The sequence below is a fragment of the Varroa destructor genome, unplaced genomic scaffold, assembly GCF_002443255.2.
Source record: "Varroa destructor unplaced genomic scaffold, Vdes_3.0 BEIS01000003.1, whole genome shotgun sequence".
Lineage (NCBI taxonomy): Eukaryota > Metazoa > Arthropoda > Arachnida > Mesostigmata > Varroidae > Varroa > Varroa destructor.
Window position 1 is genome coordinate 23,429,360 of NW_019211456.1, and position 19,943 is coordinate 23,449,302.

The 19,943-nt window shown below is 43.4% G+C and overlaps 1 protein-coding gene across 1 annotated transcript in view; it reads left to right on the forward strand.

The window, feature by feature from the left end:
• Window positions 1-19,943, forward strand: part of LOC111247594 (calcium-activated chloride channel regulator 1-like) — a 96,285-nt gene that overhangs the window by 64,124 nt on the left and 12,218 nt on the right. The window contains exons 2-3 of the mRNA XM_022798701.2: window positions 11,754-12,090; window positions 12,310-12,478. Coding sequence (XP_022654436.1) covers window positions 11,754-12,090; window positions 12,310-12,478 — 506 coding nt within the window. The remainder of the gene's footprint in view (window positions 1-11,753; window positions 12,091-12,309; window positions 12,479-19,943) is intronic.

Consider the following 19,943-nt stretch of genomic DNA (forward strand, 5'->3'; position numbering starts at 1 on the left):
AGAAAACACCAACGAACATGAAGAGTTTACATAAGTGGCTCGAAATGACAGGCATACCTAGCTGAAGTGTAACTTATACCATTACACAGCTTTTGTAGAAAAGAAGCGAGCAAGTCGTTTCCTTACGCTGAGTGAGCTCGTAAGTATAGGCGCAACAAACACTATCGCTGATGCTAATTGTTTTGCACTCTGCGATTTAGCTTCGATCCAATGCGCGTATGTACGTTTTCGTATATTAGATATGCCACGTGTGTTTAATTTGCTAGTTTTCAATAGATTGTAATTAATGGATCGTACAATGGCCGTCCAGTATCTAAGCCACATGCAGAGGCAGGCTGGTGTTGTTGGATAAAACAAAGGTCGGAAAAGCTTGGGTGCGTTGTCGGCATTTGTTGTTCGGCAACACTATCCCGCCATCGGCACATTGCGTGAAACGATCTATTTTCTCCAGCTCTGTTAGGACGTTAGCGCTCAGTTAAGCTGGTAAGTTAGGCCGGAGGAGGGGGGTTAGAGGGCCTTCTTCAGCTTTGGGGAGAGTTCATAATCAGCGCATTGGAATGCTTTTGCATTGCACATCTACGCTGTTATCTTTTCGCTTCGATATTTCACTAACGATGGCGTCGAGCGAACTACCCAACGCCAAAGACGAACACGTAAACAGTAGAATCCGGAAGCAATTTTTTCGTGAATATCCACTCACAGTAAACAGCTGCAAAGGAATCCTTACCTGCTAGCTCTCCGAGCGGCCAGATGAAAATCCCAACTAATATCCATTCGCCCATGTCTCCCTTTTGATCATACGGCACACTGTTGAAGTGACGCTACTCGTGCCCATTTGATTACAACCACTACGCAGCGTACCAGTAACCAACCGTGGCTGTGGTACGGATGTTGCTGCAAACAGATTTTCATCATCGCGTTGTGCTTCGAAGAGAACGTCAGCACAGGGTTACAGTCGCAGCTTTGTGACCGGGTCTGACTTTTCCAGTTACCTCGTCCTGGCCATCCAGCTGCTGCTGCATCCGTAGTTGTATGCGGTGTGTGGAACATGGAAAATCAAATCGAACAAATTAAGCAGATTTTTTCACTCTTTATATTCGTTCACGGCGCGGCGGTGATGCATAAATGAAATATTCATGTGGCTAGGATGAACCAGATTCGACGAAAGCTCTCGTGTCCCGCAAGCCGGTACGCATTGGCCTTAATTGGTTAATCAGCTATGGGTAATTCTATAACGGCTTGTCAAGCCAGTTTGCTCCGCTGTCGACAGCTTCTATATCATCATATGTACTTGTATATGACACATATTAGCATTAAAGCTAATGTGGCTTGATAAGAACTCGGTTTTTGCTTCCCTCAGATTTATTCATTTCCTGTGAGCTCTACGACGACTCGACTTTGAACAGCGTCGAACTACGAAGGCTGCAGTTATTTACTCTTCCTCTATATTTCTCGCTTCTGTCTCGTTTCCCTGTCGTGCAATAGACACACTCCTGCGGCGACAGCACGCATCGATCGCCTTTCTAGGAGCGCCGTCAGAGTCGCTCACATACCCCAGTACATGAATATGCGGCCGTTAGGTAACAAACGACAGAGAGCCGATGAGGCATAGACGGCCCTGCTTCATGTGTTTGTTTCTAATCACGTATTCACTAACAAACTACTTTGGCCAAAGGCGAGTGCAGATCGATGTATACTGTCTTGAGTGTTTTTCTATGTATGTTGTGCTCGCTACTAACCGCTAAGAAATATGTGCCAGCGATAACCGACTTCAAACGAAGCTTAGCACATGCTCATTTCGTTGAAATTGCCTGCCCTACTAAGAACAGATTCTGGAAATAGGTAGCTAAAACCTGAATTATTAAAATAAGAGGGGTATGATTAGTCGCAAGAAGACGATCATTTACTGACCGCGTATATGTTTACGTGTATGGCCTATTTTTGAAATTTGCCCGAGAACTAATAAACAGCCACCACTCGGCTAGAAGAGGCCAACAGGCTACTGCTTTCGCCTCTATCAACCTCGTCAAAAAGGTCAGTCCAGTTGACTCGACAACATGTTAAATGGGCGACACACACATATCGCTAGAAACAGAAAGCCTTGGAATTGCCATGACATCCATTGTTTAAGAAAAGCAACGGTCAAGGTTACCTCACAAGGACCAAGAGAAAAGCTAGACATGACTCTCTACCATGCACGCCATTCAGGGTGAGCGCTGTTATCGTATGAATGCTAGTAAAGCTTACCAGAACCCTTACACGCCGATGTCTGATGCTTTCATAAGGGCTTACAAATGTTCTTCTTGCTTGTCTGCTTGCCTGCGTTTCGGAAAAGCTATACGAGAATATTACACCGATGCACAGATGCTGAAATATACACATTTTTTATGTAGATTCATGGCATCGGATATCTGTCAACACGAAACGGGCAAACAGAGCAGAAGCACTGAGCCCATATTTGTGGCTGTTTGAGCTTGTGCAGACTGATCAAGGCGGAGATGCGCTAGGACATTTTTGGAGGAGTTTGTAGATTTTTGCTAAGCCTTTCGAGCCACGAAGTGGTTTGGGCCAACACCTGAGCAGACTGCTCGTCTTCACTTCCATACTAGTGGTTAGAGGCTCGGGCCTGTCATGTACCAGTCATCTAGATCTCTAATGAGCACCCCTACTGCCTCCAACGCCGACGCCACTGGCTGGCTTTCATGAACATCATCACCATAACCATCGCTGCAATAGCAGTTGCCCACGCGTCATTCACGTGTTTATTATCACGAAGCAATATTTACCATATCTACAGCGTGGCAAAGTTCTTTAGGGCTAGCTAGCCCACAAATTGTTTAGCTTACACCAAACGGAGATGATGGTCGCGGGGACAGAGCTATTTTGTAGATCCAGCTGCCGAAGGGAAGGCAAACAGGAAAAGTGGAGTGTTCACTGAACGGCAGCACGGTTAGGGTATAATATCGAAGAGAGTAGGGGGCGCTGTGACGGCGGCTTGTTTGTGCTCAAGAAAAGTCGTATTGGCAGACTGGGGGATGGGACTCGATGACCAAGAGTATAGTATTCGGGGTCGATTTCCATTACTCTTTATAACTAATCTAAGAAAAGAACTAGTCGAAAATTAGTGCCAGTTCAACAGTCTGTGCATGTATTTATTGCATCTATGAGTGACTAGATTTTGTTATGCATCCAATATGTTTCTAGTAATTCAATAACGGGTAGCGGAGGTATGAGTTAATAAAAACAATCACGGTTATTTCTCCTGGTGGTTCAGTGTCATATAGGCAGGCCGTAAAGGGCATGCAGCAGGCAAGGGAAATGTCACGCGCACAGTCATAAGAACAAGTAGCTAATCACTAGATAAAGCCCATTAGATTAAATATATTGGTCTAAAATGAAAATCGTATCATTCATTAACATTGAATCAATTGGATCGCACATTCGGATAATATTTGAGCATCCGAGAATGCATATTCTTACAATCGCGTATCGACCTTTTCTTGAATCTAGTAAGGTTTTCAGAACTGTTTGTAACTAACTTACAGCATACATAGATATTGATGATAACGCCAGTGAACTCGATCAATCGACGTACCCCGTTCTGCTTACACTTGCCAAGTTGGTTGGTTGGTTGGTTGGTCTTTTCGCTTCTTGTTGACCAGTTTCGGAGAAACCTCGGCACTGCTAGATCAAAATATCCATTCGACCGCTTGCCCTTCGCAGAAAACGGAGGTAAGGTACACCTTGGAAGTGAGGGACTCCTGCATTCGTTTGTTCGTTGAGAAGACGAAAAGGAGTTGGTTAGTTAGACGGGAGCATGCCTCGCCTATTCGACAACCAAAAACATGAACCATCTCCCCCAACGCTGCGTCTGCTACTATTCGAAAGGCCGCTATTACCCTACATACTAATACAGCTGTGGTTGGGCTCTTCAACAAGACGCAGTGATCGTCAATCAGACCGCTTACCTCATCCGATAGCGGTACACAGCCTTCGTTCGTTTCGCCGTTGTTTAGGACCGTGTAGGCCTGTTTGAGAACCCGGTTGAGCCGAGGGTCCTCGTTTCTTCGCTCAACGCCTCTTTTTTTTCCCTTTTTTTTTATCTCGCAACCACTCACATTTCTGTGGATCCTTCGTCGTTCTTCCGCGGTTTCCTTGTCCCGTCCTCTGTATGCAACGTTGCTGTCGATCTTATCCTCTCCTCTCGTGCGGAGCAGCAAGCAATGCTTCCTGCAAGCGTGAGCGCCACTGCGGCCATGGCAGCGACAGGCGCGATCGTACTTCAGGCTATTCACTTTGATCGTTTCATCGAATTACTGGATAGCTCAGATTACGAACATTTCCCTTGAATGCATATTGGTGGTTTGCCGGTAGAAGATTTTGTTGCAATAGTGGAGGCTGGAGCGGTAAAGGATAGGTAGCTTTCTCCAATCTGGTGTCAGCCTGTCTAGAACGTAATTCATTTTCTACAGCCAAGCCTGGGCGACAAGTAACAGGCGGTTACTGCGGCTGGCTTGTATAGCGGTCATGGTTAAGTACATTTAGCTCCATGCTCCTTTGTCGGGTTGGCATAAAAGTTAACGTCTATTCACGAGTATGTTGGACAAAAAATATGTCGGCCGCCCGCCCAGTCGCTGTAAATCTCAGCAGCTGAAGCGACACTCGGAAAAGGGAACGCTGGGGGGGGGGGGGGACTATTACAAAAACGTTTGTATAGGGGCGTCATATAGGGGGGTGGCGCCCTCTATCTGCACTCGTCCTTTGCATTTCCATAATCGAGAAACTAAATTCCGCTTCTCCAGTAACCAGTCGAGTTATCTCGTAGGCCAGCGCTTGCAACTGGTAGATAGTAAGAGTTGGTTGCTTTGTTAAGAGATGCGGGAGAACTCTTTACCGAGAAGTCATTCGCCAGTCGTACCCAACAGTTTTGACTGGCACTCGGGAAATATCCACTAGTGAGAGCATGCCTGCATTTCTCACAAGCAGAGCTTTAAAAAGTTTATCTGCCTCCAGCGTCCCGCCTTCTCGACCGGAAAAACCAGCCAGAAGTAATCCAAGGTCCAGGCTCGACTGACTCTCTTGTCCACTCTACTAGCGCCTACTTTTTTTTATCTATATAATATGTGAAATTCATTCATGTGGACATCCGAACAAACTAAAAGAACCCTCCATCGCTGAGTATTACATACAGTCACGTTTATGAAGGCGATACTCTTCGGCCAGGATAAGATCGGAGCGATCAATGCACAAAAGGTAACAGCACACAAAAGTTACCTTAAGAACTGATTTTACACACCTAAAGCGTTCTCCTTAGGGAAACAGCATATGAATTGTGTATCAGACATAGCGCTCGAAATAACTGGTCCGTACTTCCTTACTGAAGGGACTGTATGACAAAAGTTGTTTACATAAAACTTCTACATTGAACATATTTTACTAATGTAAAAAAGTATAAATATACATGTAGTTTAGATCGGTTGTTTGTCCAGTTGTTAACATAAGCATTGTTATCTCATTAAAATCCTCTATACGGTGTACTAGTTGAATTCGGGTTCACGGCTGACTAATTTCATTCAGATATCAAATTCAGACCAGTACACTACCGCCAGAGTCGATTACTCTGATTGAATCAGCAAAATCGGGCGTCTCGAGCCCCCTCTGAGGTATTATTCGGCCTAGTTTGTCCTGCGTTTGCTATATGGACTAAACCGACGAAGGTCATTAGGAGAACATTTTGTATTTACAGGATTTAAGTGGCCTACAATAACTATCTCTCTCAGCTGATAACGTACAGAACCAGGCTTAAAAAAGACCAATGGCTAACATAATTAGTAGCCTAACTTGAGTGACCATTCCTACCCACCCCCTCCAAATCGAACGCTGGTAAGGATCATTGTCAGTGTGTTACACAGTTGGGGCTAGTATTATTACATTGTAACGATAATCAAATTGTAGAAAGCGTATCCTATTGATACATCGATGAGGCGACACGTTCGGATGTACCAATGACACATGCAAAAAATATCAAAATAATATAAGTTACAACATACAAGTAACTGTACATATTTTGTTCCTTAAAGCCTAGTACCGCTTTATTAGGTGGTCGCATTAAAACTTACCAAGACATATAATAAAGGAGATACGAAGAGGTTCAGGAAATATATTCTATGCAACCATGAGAGGTTAAGGGGCTACACAAAAGCAATGTTGTGCGGTGGGCATCAATGAAGGCGTTGGAAAAAGGAAAGCGCGTGCAGAAAAATTGGGCTGAATATATATGTATATATCTGAAGCAATACAAGGCTTTATTAAAGCTAGATATATAAAGCCAGGCAGTAATTTTTCTTTTCTTCTGGGCCTTCGGGTTCCTGTCAGATATATACGTCCCTGACAGCTGACGGTGCTTTATAGAAGTCATGACTAGACTAACTAATAATGGAAACGCCTCTAAATGGCCAATACATAGCATGAGCTCGATTAATGTGCATGAGGTAATGACGGGCTTTTGGTGTATTCGTATGAAACAAGTCCGATAAGCAGGAGTTGATATTAATGGAATTTTAAAAGCTTCTTTGCCACCAAATAGACATAACACACATTAAGAATTAGGGGTTTTAAGCAAGCACCAATTCATTGGGGAATCTGGAGGTAGGCGACAAATTTGTTATTAACTTCATTCTTTACAGCCGGAGCATTTCATCAGTTCAAATTAGAGCTTTGAAAGCAATACATTACAGTGCCATATGCAACGAAGTACTTCGCGATTCGTTTACTGGTCATGGTGCAGCATAAACGTCTAATGAACACGGCTTGATATGGTAAAGCCAATTTTCATTTCATCATACCGATAATGTTGAACTCGATCGAGGAAAGCCACACAGGCAAAGTTAGCTTCGATGTTTCAACAACTTACAGTTGGAACATACCTTGTAAACTCACTAAGCGCACCCCCGATCTCATCAGAATATTTGGTCTAGTAACAGTCTCGATCAGCTCTCCAACAGGTCTTATTATCCTATCTACTCAAGAACGGTTAGGAGGATTTGATTTGAACGCAAAAAATTCGTATGTAGGCGCAAACTCAATCGAGTATACATTTAACAAGGCGTGGCTTATAAAGCTGCCGACGTGGCAAAACAAACGTGAGGTTGCGCGCAGACATCCGACGCGTGAAGATGAATGATGGTCGATCCAGGTAGGGCAGTCCGGGTTACCAGATACCGTTAACGACTACGTGCGGTATTTACCGTGTGAGCAATGTTTTTTTCATGTGGCTGTTCAGAAAGTAAATTTTATATCGTGACGTCATGTTTGACCTAAATGGTCATTTTTGAGTGGAGTGCTCGATTAGGAAAAGTTCAAGGTGTGCTAGACATGTAGTCATCCTGACGCAAGCATTCTTTAGTTCTGTACATTTTAAATTTACATTAGAATATCATGTGAAGCTGAGGAAGGATCGTTCGGTCTTAGCCCAGATTTAAGAAAATACAAATTTTGTTAACGCGCAAAAAACCGCCTGTTTGAAAGAATAGTCAGGTAGCGAGCCACCTGTTGTTCCATACGACGATCAATCAAACAGCAAAAACTTATTCGAGACAATGCGCGATGGCATTTTATAAAATAATAGTGAACCAGACACGCACGAAAACCGATGTATTGGATTTAGGAACGTTTAGGTGTGGATATTATAAAGCGAATAGCCACGGCTGAATGTTTCAGCTCTATAACTAATATAAAAAGTCCTATAAAGCTTCTATGACAGGCGTGCGGTGGTAAACAGCGAGGTGGTTTGGTGTCAACAGGTGTTCAAGTTCAGATACTGGCTGTTTTGCAGACAGAAAAATTTCATCAGCTGTCAACACACACAAATTAAGATAAGCCAAGTAGATTTTTATTGAGGGGTTACATGACAATGATAGGCATGCGGAATAAAGTTGTTTTGAGACGTGGCAAAGAGCCAGACCATCAATTCGTTGTGTTCCTGCAACTAACGTCCTAATAAACATTGCACTTATGGCAACATGTTTAATGTAAGATGCGTTAGATCGAAGTTCGCGTGATATGATTTAAGTTCTTGGGCGCAGAATTGGAAAAACGAGTGAAGCAGGTATGTAGGTGAAGAAGGCAAAAGTACAGGCTGGAAAGGCCGTCATGGTTCAAATTAAGCACGCTTATAGCACACTCGGATATATATCGACTAAGCAGGCACTTATTACGTCGCACAAACTCTGGGTGAAGATGCGTAAGAGTGCCCAATACGTCATAAACAGACGCATGACTAAGTTAATGGTCAACAACAGCACTTGCATATGGTAAACACATGGAGCGCATCAAGAACCACTGACACGTATGCGTGACGTAAAGATGGTCTTTGTAAAAGACGGTTTCCAAAGGCAAAATGCGTATGATAGTTGGTGAATATGATACAAGACTGGGGGATGCATACCAACCAGATGCAACCAGATACAACCATGCATTATATAAATTAAAAATGTTCTGATTTCTCTAAAGCACGTTACCTAATTGACAAACGGCTCGGAGTCAGCGCAAACAGGTATTTGAGTGTAATAGGAATCCCGCAGGAACTCTGTGGAGCTCGTTTTCAATTTTGCATATTTATATGTAGATTAAAGATGTGCCTCCTCCGAGCATTGGCGATTATTTGAAATTATATAATCCTTTTCTTAGCAGTCTTCCGGTATAGTTTAATTCACACATTATTGAAATGCTAAGAATGGCCAGTTCTAAAGAGGATCCTGCTTCTTCGTTGTCGAGACAAATTGACTTTTATGCGAGACGCCATGAAAGTCTTCCATATAGAAGTTCCAAATACTCAAAGATATTACCGTCTTCTGCCAAGGTCCAGAACAGATTTATACATAGGCTAAGTGCGTTTCTAGAAAGTAAGTTGTAGTAACTTCATGACGCTGCTGACATTAAGGTGTTTAAAGAACAATCAATCCGCGATCATTTGGAATTGAATAATAATAGAAATGTAATACTTTAAATAGAGGTCGATGGAGGCTCCCAAAGTTGCTCGTACGAAGCACATTAATTATGTTTATGCCTCAGAATCTAAAGCCATTTCGACCCCGTATAACACCTTGACCTAGCCCGAAGGGTGTTATAAACCGAAGAGCCGCCAGCCAGGCGACCGGATCTGCTCAGCTTGGACGCACCAACCGTTGTACCGATGCGCTTTGCTATCAATGTCGAAAACGAGACCACTTCCAAGGTAACTGCCCACGTGCATGGCCATCAAACACCAGGCGACGCCAGCTCATTTTTCCGGCCATCCAAATTATTGAAGCCGTCTCCTCTTAGGTGTTTGAAATCGACGTCAAATTGGAACGCGTGGGGCTAATCTAGGTTGGACCGGACAGCGGTGGGGAGATGTCAGCGCACCCAACACGGTGCTACGGAATTAAAACTCCAAGTCGAAGGGGACTAGGTAAAGGTACTCGCCGTCGTCGACAACCTGGTTTGCAACGTTGAGTGACCCTCCCTAAGAAACAATTTTGTTTCAGCGAGAAATAAACCGGTTAATGTATCACCGTGTGCGCTAACAAAAGCCAGTCAACACACCCCCAGAATCGTTAAAGAGTATAGCTGCTACCGTCAAATTAGCGAAGTCCACGGTTCAGGTGAATAGGAACTTGCACGCATCCCCTGTTAGCATTTTCGTGATCTCCTTTTCGCATAGTGACAGCTACCTCAAAACGAGCACGTAAAGTCTTGGACACCAAACTCGAACGACGCTATATATATGTTAAAGAAGATAAAAATTCAGGAAAATAGACCATCCTCGTCTCGGAGCCTTCCGACCCACCGGGTCGGAAGGCTCCGAGACGCTTTTTGCCCATGTTTCATATCGGCAATAGTCAGCTTGACCGTATGCATTTTATGTAGTCAAGCGTTCATTCCAAAAGCCGATAGAGCTACCCGCAACATCCCTCATCAGTTATACTGTACCCACCGATGGCCACATTTCCTAGTATACAAGTCCACGGCAAGTCGCATCAGTACAACGGGTTCGCATAGCCGACGAAATTTAGCAGATGTTAGATAATGAACCCACATTCAGTCTATGGACTTCCGCGGTCGTTCGGGTGGAAATGAAAAACGGTCAAATTCGGTTTTGTGTGGATTATCGTAGATTAAATGCGGTCATATAGAAGGACGTCTTCCCATTGCCTTCGACCTGTCAAAAAAAGCACAGATGTTTTCCACATTTGATTTGACGAGCATCTATTGTTAGACCTCTACGACTGACAATGACAAAGAGAAAACCGTATTTTGCACTCTAGACGGTTTATATCAATTCAAACGGGTGCTTGCCGGGTTGGCCAATGATGAACTGGGCATTAGTCAGTTGGTGTACAAGATGGCTTTGTGGCTTATCTCGATGATATGATCGTATTCTCCAGAAGATTCGAAAAGCATCTACATTATCCTCGCACATCTTAAAAGCATCGAAATGCTGTTTCGCTAGGCGTAAGGTCGTATATCTCGGGGATAGGGTTTTCTCGCTAGGAACCTTTCCTAACCTATAGAAGGTTGCGGTGATCGATGCCTTATCGCCACCTACTATTGTTTGTCAGTTTTAGGTTTTCAGGGATAACGCCGGTTCATACGGAATTTTGCCGAACTGCTATACGGCTTGTTAGAAGCGGGCGTCCATTTCCCATGAGTTGCGCCTGACCAGGCAAAATTTCTGACCTAACATGGAATAGATGAATTCTAAGACATTTCTAGGAAAACTAGCCGATCGAAGCACAGATAGGCGCAAGCGGTGCCAGCCTGGGGGGTGACGCTCTTCCAGCTTGACTGGGACAAGAGGATAAATGGTATTTGTCGCAAATGGGATCTCTGGCTGTTATCCAAACAATAAAGAAACATCATCGCTGCCACCAAGTTTGCGACAATCACAATGGAAGTGACAACTGACCGGCCAGCGGATGGATATTATGTACCTATAATGGCTGGAACTGGATATACTTATAGTATAATATAAGTTACTCATTAATTTCGATTGAATATGTGCATGTACGAGTGAACGGGTCTTTCTGCCAAAATCGGATTTTAACTGGCCGTTCTGCCTGCAGTATAATTTTACCAAATGTGTCTGGTATATTTGCTTAGTTAACGAACAGTCAGATAGCTGCGAAACTGCTGTGCACGGTAACCGTTAATACTAACGGGATAGATCTTTGAGAGCTTTTGGATATCGACTGTTAGTAATATGCATCAAAAGCTGGGTTGTTCATCGTTGTTGATTAGATGAATGGGCCTGGGTGTTTATCATGCCCAGGTTAGTGATTCCAAAAACGGTTTGTCGGAGGGCCGTCCTTGAAAAGCTCTTTTTCTACGCAGCTTCAAATTGTGAGCCTGGTGATCGAACCTTTATGAATTATCTAATCAATAAGTGAAAAAGATTAATAATGTAGAAATAGTATAAAATATATAAATTGACAATGTTAAAATGCTTTTTTGTTTTCATTAAAATTACTATAAGTTCGCATATAAATACATACAATCGTATAATGAACAAACTGCAAGCAAGAGTGACGGTTACATCATTTAAATACATACTCATGTGTTCGAGTAGACAAAGAGACCATTTACGTGGGAAAGTATTTGCTAATTCTCAAGACGGTGCTATCCCTCTTACATTGTTTATACTGTTCAATTATCAATGAAGTGCCAAATGGTAACGATCATCCTAATTGTTTTGGATGTATGCCATTTTTCAGGCTGTCCTTCGCAATGCGTCCGGAGAATTACATCGGGCACGAGGCGTATACATACACGAGGTATTTATAATCGTTCCACGCTCGTGGGGTTCCAGGGGTACGTGGGCCCCACAAAAGCCTCCTAAGGTTAAAGCTCCAAGTTGGCAACAATGGAACCGCGCCGATATCCTCATCGAGCGAGGAGAAGAGTCAGTATTTGGCGAAATTCCATTCGTAGTACAATATGGCGGTTGTGGTGTACAAGGTAGGCACCTTGTCGTGCCCGATACGTTCCTGCGAACCTACGCTGCCAATAGCGATCAGTCGCCGAACCGTTTCGACAAATACGGAAAACCACGTAAGTAGTGTAACGCAGCTAGTTTTAGTAACATTTTGATATTATGTTGTAAAACACTGATAGAAGTCCATATGCAGGTATACAGGCCTTTATCAGCGCCGATCAACTTAGCCGTAGCTAGACTGGAGTTCACCTTCGAAACAGGCGTTTATTGACGCCTGGCCGGCCGAATTGCGTAATACAAAACAGACAAAAATCATCCGATTCCACTTCTTTCAGATCACGTGCTTCTGCGCGAGTGGGCCGTGTATCGTTATGGAGTATTTAAAGAGCATGGCTTCCCGCGCGATCCGGTTTATCCCTTATATCTCCCAAAGCCTGGCAGTCAGGACCCCAACGAAATTGAGCTGAATGTATGCGCTAACGGTCCGGTTAAACCGCAGTTCAGGTTCGTATCATTTTTGGTTTACATACAAAGTAATGTCGCTCCCACGAGTTGCAGCTTTCTAACAAAACAGTACAAACTTTTGCTTTGCGCACGGAACTGCAGTTTGGACAACAGTCAAGTTATCGCAAAAGTTAATGGTCAAAAAAAAGCGTTACACTGCGTAAAACGTTTTACGCCGCGATTATTATGTCATTATAACAGTTGCATTAACTAACTACGTATGGGAAAATTCGCGACGCGTTCTTTCTTTATATATATATGTATGTATGTATGTATGTATATATACACGAATGTATGTGAGAAGTTAACTCTCCTGCTTGCCAGCTACAGTAACAATGGCATACGCCTATTGACAGCATTGATACAAGCACTATCAGATGATTTTGGAAGCGTGTGGGCACATCTAGCCAGGCAAGCGGGCTTATAACACTTATATAGGCTAATGACTGCCTTGATGACATGAAGGTTCCTGTCGAAACGTTCGCTGCAAGACTCCTGGGATTAAGCGCAATGGCAGCTTTGCTTCAGGTAGAATTCCGCGGATTTCTTTAATGGAGGTATGAAAATCGCTTATTCTCACGCGGTACCTTCAATTGCTATTTTCGATAATAATTTTAAAAATGTTCAAAAACCTGTTGTGACAGCAGTCGTGTTCATTAACCAAACGCTACAGGCACATACTATGCCTGATGATGGCAAAGATAATTGATGATGCCGACCGCTAATTCTTAGCGTCAGACAAATTGCTTGAGTAGCAATAGTATAGGTTCCGAAGACGACAATCCGCTAACATTCTAAGAGTGTACTATTATCGATATGAGTTTGTGTCTCCGCCGCCAAATTGCGTTTCGTTTTCCTGAGTACTCTCTTCGCCAAAGGTCAGCAGTGTTGCTCAGAGAATTATTCACAAGAAAATATCATCTCTTGGGATATGTTTTAGGGTGGTCGCTTAACGCAGGTACAGTCGCAGATCAGGCCTTCGTGGCTAAAGTCGCTAGCTATTTACCTAGCTAGGCCATCTATTCGTGTGGTGTTCATCGAAATACACGTTTGGACCATGTTCGTGCTGGACTTGGACGAACATCTTGGCAGCTAACGTTGATGATTTTATCGTATACACGGAAATTCGGAATAGTGAATACTCCATCATGTACTAGGAATGCGCCTGTCCGAAATAGTTGTCTGCAAATGTTTCGAAGTTATATTCGATAGACAGTTGAAGTTTCTAAATTGCGCCATAGATTGCACCACCTAAAGCCGTCTTTCGCGTAACTTTGTTTTTGGGGATATTCCCGGTAAAAGTCGATACACCATATTACGATATGTTGTGCGGTTCCTTAATTACGCTTGGATCGACATCGTGTTAGTGTGCATGAATGCCTTTTTATCACAAGTATATTGTTTATTTATTATTGTTTCAGCGTGTACAGCCTTGTCGAAGCCAATAGATATAGAAATGTTGACTTCGAACATCAATTTCTGAGCGGTCTATTCGAAATGGTAAACCTAGTGACTTAAACAGTGTAGTAAAATGATACAGAAAATGAACCTTCAATCTGGCTACCCAAAATGGCGATTATTGGTAACAATCTGTTTGATTTTGGCGTATTAGCCATCGTTTGGACAAACAAGATCACCGCCCTAGTATCCGATTAGCCCCTTTCATGTTAAAGGAGCATGCTGTGTTCGTATTCCTATCGACGCCGATAACAGGCTTTGCTGTTTTATCCTTTTTTTACTTACAAAATATCGTGCCCTCAGCTCCCGCTTATAAATTTAACTAAAATCGTTTCCGAGTTTCATGCCTGGTATAGCTGTTCAGCGCTACATTAATCAAGGCCAGGCAGCGTAGTTTTTAGGATGGTGCGCGTAAAGCTTTTCCGCTGTCGATCCATGTATATCCTTTAGCATTTAATTAACAAATCCATCTATACTTCTAAAAGAAAGACCATATTTTATGTGCTGGTGTTATAGCCTGCGGAATTTTTATTACAATGATAGTGACAATAACAAACAGGTTTCGGAATCTGGCCAGCTGGCACAGGTAAACTGGCATGCGGCCAGACTAAATGGGTATTATAGCCATAGTTGGGGTACTGCAGATGTCCGGACCAGCGGCGTTGCTTAACAGTGACATACGAAAGCATCGATAGCCATCGCGGCTGTGCACGTACACATACACACCCCCTTCGTGCAGAGTGATTATTGCAAGAAACGATACAGACCGGTACCGGTGCCATCTTGATGCGCGACTACCGTAGGCGTTTAGAACCTACGTATTATATCATGTCGTATACTCGTAAGATCATGATTGCCAGTACGACCTGTTCGATAATAGCATAAGTGTCTAGATGTATAAACTATTGACGGGAGCCCTAATACAGTCCGTGTATCTATTTGGAGACACACTGGCTGTGGGACTAAGCAACGCGGACGATATGAGCTCCTAACAAAGGATGATCTTTAGCCCTGTCTATCGTAAATCGGAATCAGCAAGTGCCTTGCAGAGAGACACTACTCTACAATTTGATTTGATATTGCTTTAGGTAGTGACTAAAGGCGCCGTAAACGTTTTAAATGTATTTTTTCTGTATACGCTAAATATAACCGTTGGTTCGGTATGTGCGACACGTGACGGGTTCACTCAGCAGACTTAATCATTATTCAATTTCTAACATAATACGTGCTTCGTCGTGTCGCTTCGTTGATTCAATACGTGTTGAATCTAGCAGTCAGCCAGATTTTTTTTCATACTGCACCAGCTCGACCAAAAACGTATTGCTCTCTGTGACTTCATGGCTGTAGACTGATGTAGCTGTGGAAATCCCCGACATCTTATTGTTTTTTTTTTGATTTTCATTTGCTCTTCATGGCTTGTAAAGGATACGTTTACTTTGGGTTTAACATTATTCGCCCACTGCCCACCACTGGCGCAAGTTCCTCTTTTTTACTTCTACTAGTTTCTAGCCTTGAACGCGGCCAGGTTAGGGTTGACAAGAAAAGGCGTAACAGTAGCTTTCTGGTATATGAGAGGTGATCCGTTTCCCTATGGTAATGAATAGTGATCCTTGTTCGATGAGTCTGGGCTCAATCAGCCGGTTTACCGATCACTTGAGCGGATCACTATTTTTAGTAACAAAGTCACTGCCATCGCTTCCCGTTTCATAGTGTTAAGCAATTATAAACAATCTGTCTCTAACCAAGATGATAGCGAGATGACATATTGCCATCATTACTCTCGTAAGTTATTTGCTGAAACTCTTTCGTGCCTGTGAGAGTCTTGTTGGCGTTGCCGGCGCACGCGGTAAAACTTTCGAGCACTGGAATGGTTCGCAGACGACCACCGCTCGTTATGCCGGCTGGTGATACCAATAACATCACAATGGCGTTAACATCGAACTGCAGTACCCTGGCGAGTTCCACCAGATGTGCTCGTTGTGACGGCTCTGGTGACGGCCGTGGTAACAGCATTGGCCATTAATAACGACGTTTGTGACCATGGATAATTGGACCCGTCAACTTCATCTATGGCGAACGCTAATTTGCGTCGTCTGCTCAACGAAATCGGTAATATATTTAATTGATTCCCGCTGTATTATAGTGACCTCTGCATTTTATATTTGGTCGACGTAGATTGTGTCCGGCGATTTTGTGCATAATCACATAGTGACATGTTCATGCCATCATACAATTCAAGGATAAAGATAAAATTAAAAAAAACATAGATGCGTGCAGTATAGTTAGATATCTGTCGTCACCTAGGACAGCGAATGGTGAGTGCATACATTCGATACGTATATTTGGCGATACCTATGCGCAAATAGATGCACCACACAAGTACTGATATTGTCTGATCAATAGACCTGACCTTGTCTGACATTCTCAGGATCGAACTACCTGTACCTGTCAAAAAGGCGTGGTCTTGGCAAGCGATTTCTCTTGTGAGAACAAGGTGGAGACGATATTAATCATTGTCATTGCACGGTAGGGTTGTCATAGTCAATTGTTATGATGATCTCTCTGTAATTCTGTCTTTGCTGTAAAAGTGGTTACTTCGATGGTGGGGCTGACAGGGGTGCGCTAACTATACTACATTAATTTCCCTAACCGCTTCGACGGCTGCGATTGAGTGGCGTGTCCTGGCAAGCCAATCTTTGCAGACAGCTTACGTACTATGTAACCCCACCCATTCTCCTGGAGACCTTCAAGAACCTGCGATAGAAATTGGTCAGCAACTGTCGGCCGCAGTTGGTAGGGACAGGCGACGATTGATCCGTAACTAATTACCAACACATAGTAGAAATAACGTCTACTGTTGGAGATCAAGCATCACCAGATTTTAGGATCACCTACGTATCGTATTTAGGATGAATAGGTAAATTCATAAATGAGCAGTCTAGAATTATGCCAGAGAACCTAATATATCGGACCTCTTTCTTGTTTTAATCCTGCAGCATTCTGGTAGACGGGTGTTACATACCTATTCTTCGATGTATTGGAAATAATACGCTGGGGTAATATGGTGGTGAGATTCAGAAATAGCTTCTCGAAAATGTAACACAAAGAAGAAGTAGTATACTTTTGACGATCGGCCGAGATACTGTCATGTTTAATATTTAGTTAGTTCTTTAGTCTTCAGGGACATTTGTTCATGCAATAAAAGATTCGTTTGTGTACCGGTAGGTTGTCGAGATCAAAAGCGACATGGCAGCTAATATTATCAGCAATAAAGTTTGCTATTGACACCGAATGTACGATGTGAATTAACTACTTTCGGATCGATCCGACTATTCTCTTTGATGTGGCTGGGTGCGCAGTGCAAACGTGTTTCCTTCTTTTCTCGGTCGCTAATGCTCTGCTACCAGAGTTCAACATGGCAGATGCGGATTTCAGGCACAAGTTTGTAAAGGTCCGGATTTGTACTGAATGCCGTTCGCTATGCAAAGATCTAAGGATACGTAGAACGCACTCAAGCTTACTTCTTGTCGTAATGGTTCTGTCATTGAAAGAATAAGTCGGGGGCACATTGCTGCTCACGCATCTGCCCATCAGATGTGCGCAGGCTGATCTCGTAACCCACCAGCTCGCAAACCCACCGCTAGCTTTCGATATGGGCTCGGCTTGTTCCCCTATCTATACTTCAGCAGAAGGAGACGGATTTCATCTCTAACTTTCTGCATTTGTCTCTGTTTGAAGACATCCCAGCACCTTCCCTGTAGCGGCGTCGCGGAAAGAAGCGAAATTCTCTGTCTGCCACGCTCATGCGTTAAGCGCTGGCCGGAGCTGGAGTACAGTTGTAGAAAACGTGAAACTCTTTTCAAACTGTCTAAAAGAGCCTTTTTTGCTTCGAGTCTATTTGAATTAGGCCAAGCTCTCAAATAGTCGTTGATAGTCTCGTTCGCCTCTTGATCCTGACGATGTAAGCTAGTGCTGAGAGGAAACGCGTTTCGTTGAAAATTCTTACCCGCCAGCGGCACTTTCCCCCATCAGTGAACTAGCACGAAAGCGTTGAAACGAACGGGAGAATGGACGTTGCTCATTTGGGATCTCCGTCGTTTCTGTGGTTTTCAGCGGCGCCGGAGAAATCATCAACTATGACCACCGCTAAAGACGCATTCAGACACAATACGCACGCTGTAGGAACAGCGGAAGCGGCAAACGCTCAGTCTCGTGGTTGTAAGGAACAAAGTCAAACACAAAAATGAAAAAAAAACCTGGGAACATATTCGTTCTCAGCGATGCGTTGCCGTTTTAAGCGAATGAACTTGGCAATACTAGACAGACTATCAGCCAGTTTGTGCTCACAACGTACCGCATACGAGTCCAGGCAGGATGCAGTGCTAACTGCAGTAGGAGTGGGGCCAGTTGCGGAGCCCATTAATAAACATACTTGATAATTTACGATGCTTCATTGTGCACCCAGCAGCAGCATCGAGATGAACTGCGAGAAAAGGCAGAAATCCTTTCAATTGGATTCGTGTTCAAAAAAATGGGCACGGATAGAGGACATGGCCTCACGCATCAATAATTAAGGTGCGCGGTAGTCTAAATTAAGTTTGCCCGAGTTTGTAAGGCCATCATCGAGCGCTTAAGATATCTTGTTGACGATTGTTTTGTTGCCATTACTGTTTCGAGAGCGCGTGCGAATCCCCGATCATTCGTAGTTGCGATCGAGACGCTCCGCTGAGTAATCGTGTAGGCGGCTTTTCGAAAGAGACCAGCTTTTATTTAAGTAGAAGCTGTTTTTACAGGCGTTAAAATTACTTTTGTCATAGATATACAAACGCTAGCTTGAGCCTTATCGATGCCGTCCATAAAGGCCAGACTCAGGTAAATTTCGAGACTTGAATCCAGAAATATACTTGTGCATTCACTATCTAGGAGTTCATTATGAAAAATCTCAAAGTACACTGCAACATATAATAGATAGATAGGACTTTCTATTTTGATTCCTGGTACAATGTTTACGATGCGGTTTAACGACTGGATAACTTTAGCGCGGGCGACGCCAGACTGGATTATCTAGCTGTGTGCTGTTCGTTATTGAAGATATCAACGCTGACTAGAACGGGCCGTCGTAACTGGGTCAACGTTTTGGCTCTAGCTAATGACTTTACTAGTGTTAAAAGGAAAATAACGCTTGACGAAAGACAGTAGCTCACACGTATAAGATCCGTCGATTGCTATACAATTACATGCTGCGGTATCTAGATTCGTTTGTTAAACTAGCTTCCATATAAATTCCTCTTCGGCAGTCTGAGTTGACAAGGGTCTTCTTTCTATCTTCTATGCGAAATTTAGGCGAGTAGAAACTTCATTTATCGCGCTTAGTAAGTCCAACCCTATAATAATCTATTAAGGACTTATTAAGCGAGACGGTTGTATTACGGGCAAGTTGGCCTATGCACTATTAGACCGTTAAGTACCACGTTTTATTTTACAATTTGCTTATCGCTGATAGACGCAAACCGATGACTACTGCAGCCAGGTTGGCTCTTTGTCCAGGCAGTGTTTATTCGGTCCTTTATATTTCAACTAAGTTCCATCACTTTTTAGTTCGCTCTCGGCTTTTCATAGCGCTACTTCTCTCCGATCTGAGTGTGAGCCACTTCCAAAGAAAATACTTTTGTGTGTTTTTAGATCGCGGTAAATTTTGCCCGCACAGTTTGCCTTCGACAGACAGGTCGCTGACGTTTTACTCTGCGCCCAAAACGGAACTAATCCTGCAAATAATATATCGCTCTTTAGCTATAAACTTTGCTTTTCTATAGAGCGCAGTATTGGTTGGTGCAGGCTTCACGTTCGAGTGGCAGAAGCATGAAGGCGGCCACCCGCGTCGTTCGCCCTGTTGTATCATCAGATGCACAGAAGTATATTTCTGTGCAGGTTTTCTTCTGTGAATAGGTATGCTTATGTGATAAAGGTTGCGACTATTAGAAAATACATGGCCACTATTCGACCTTAC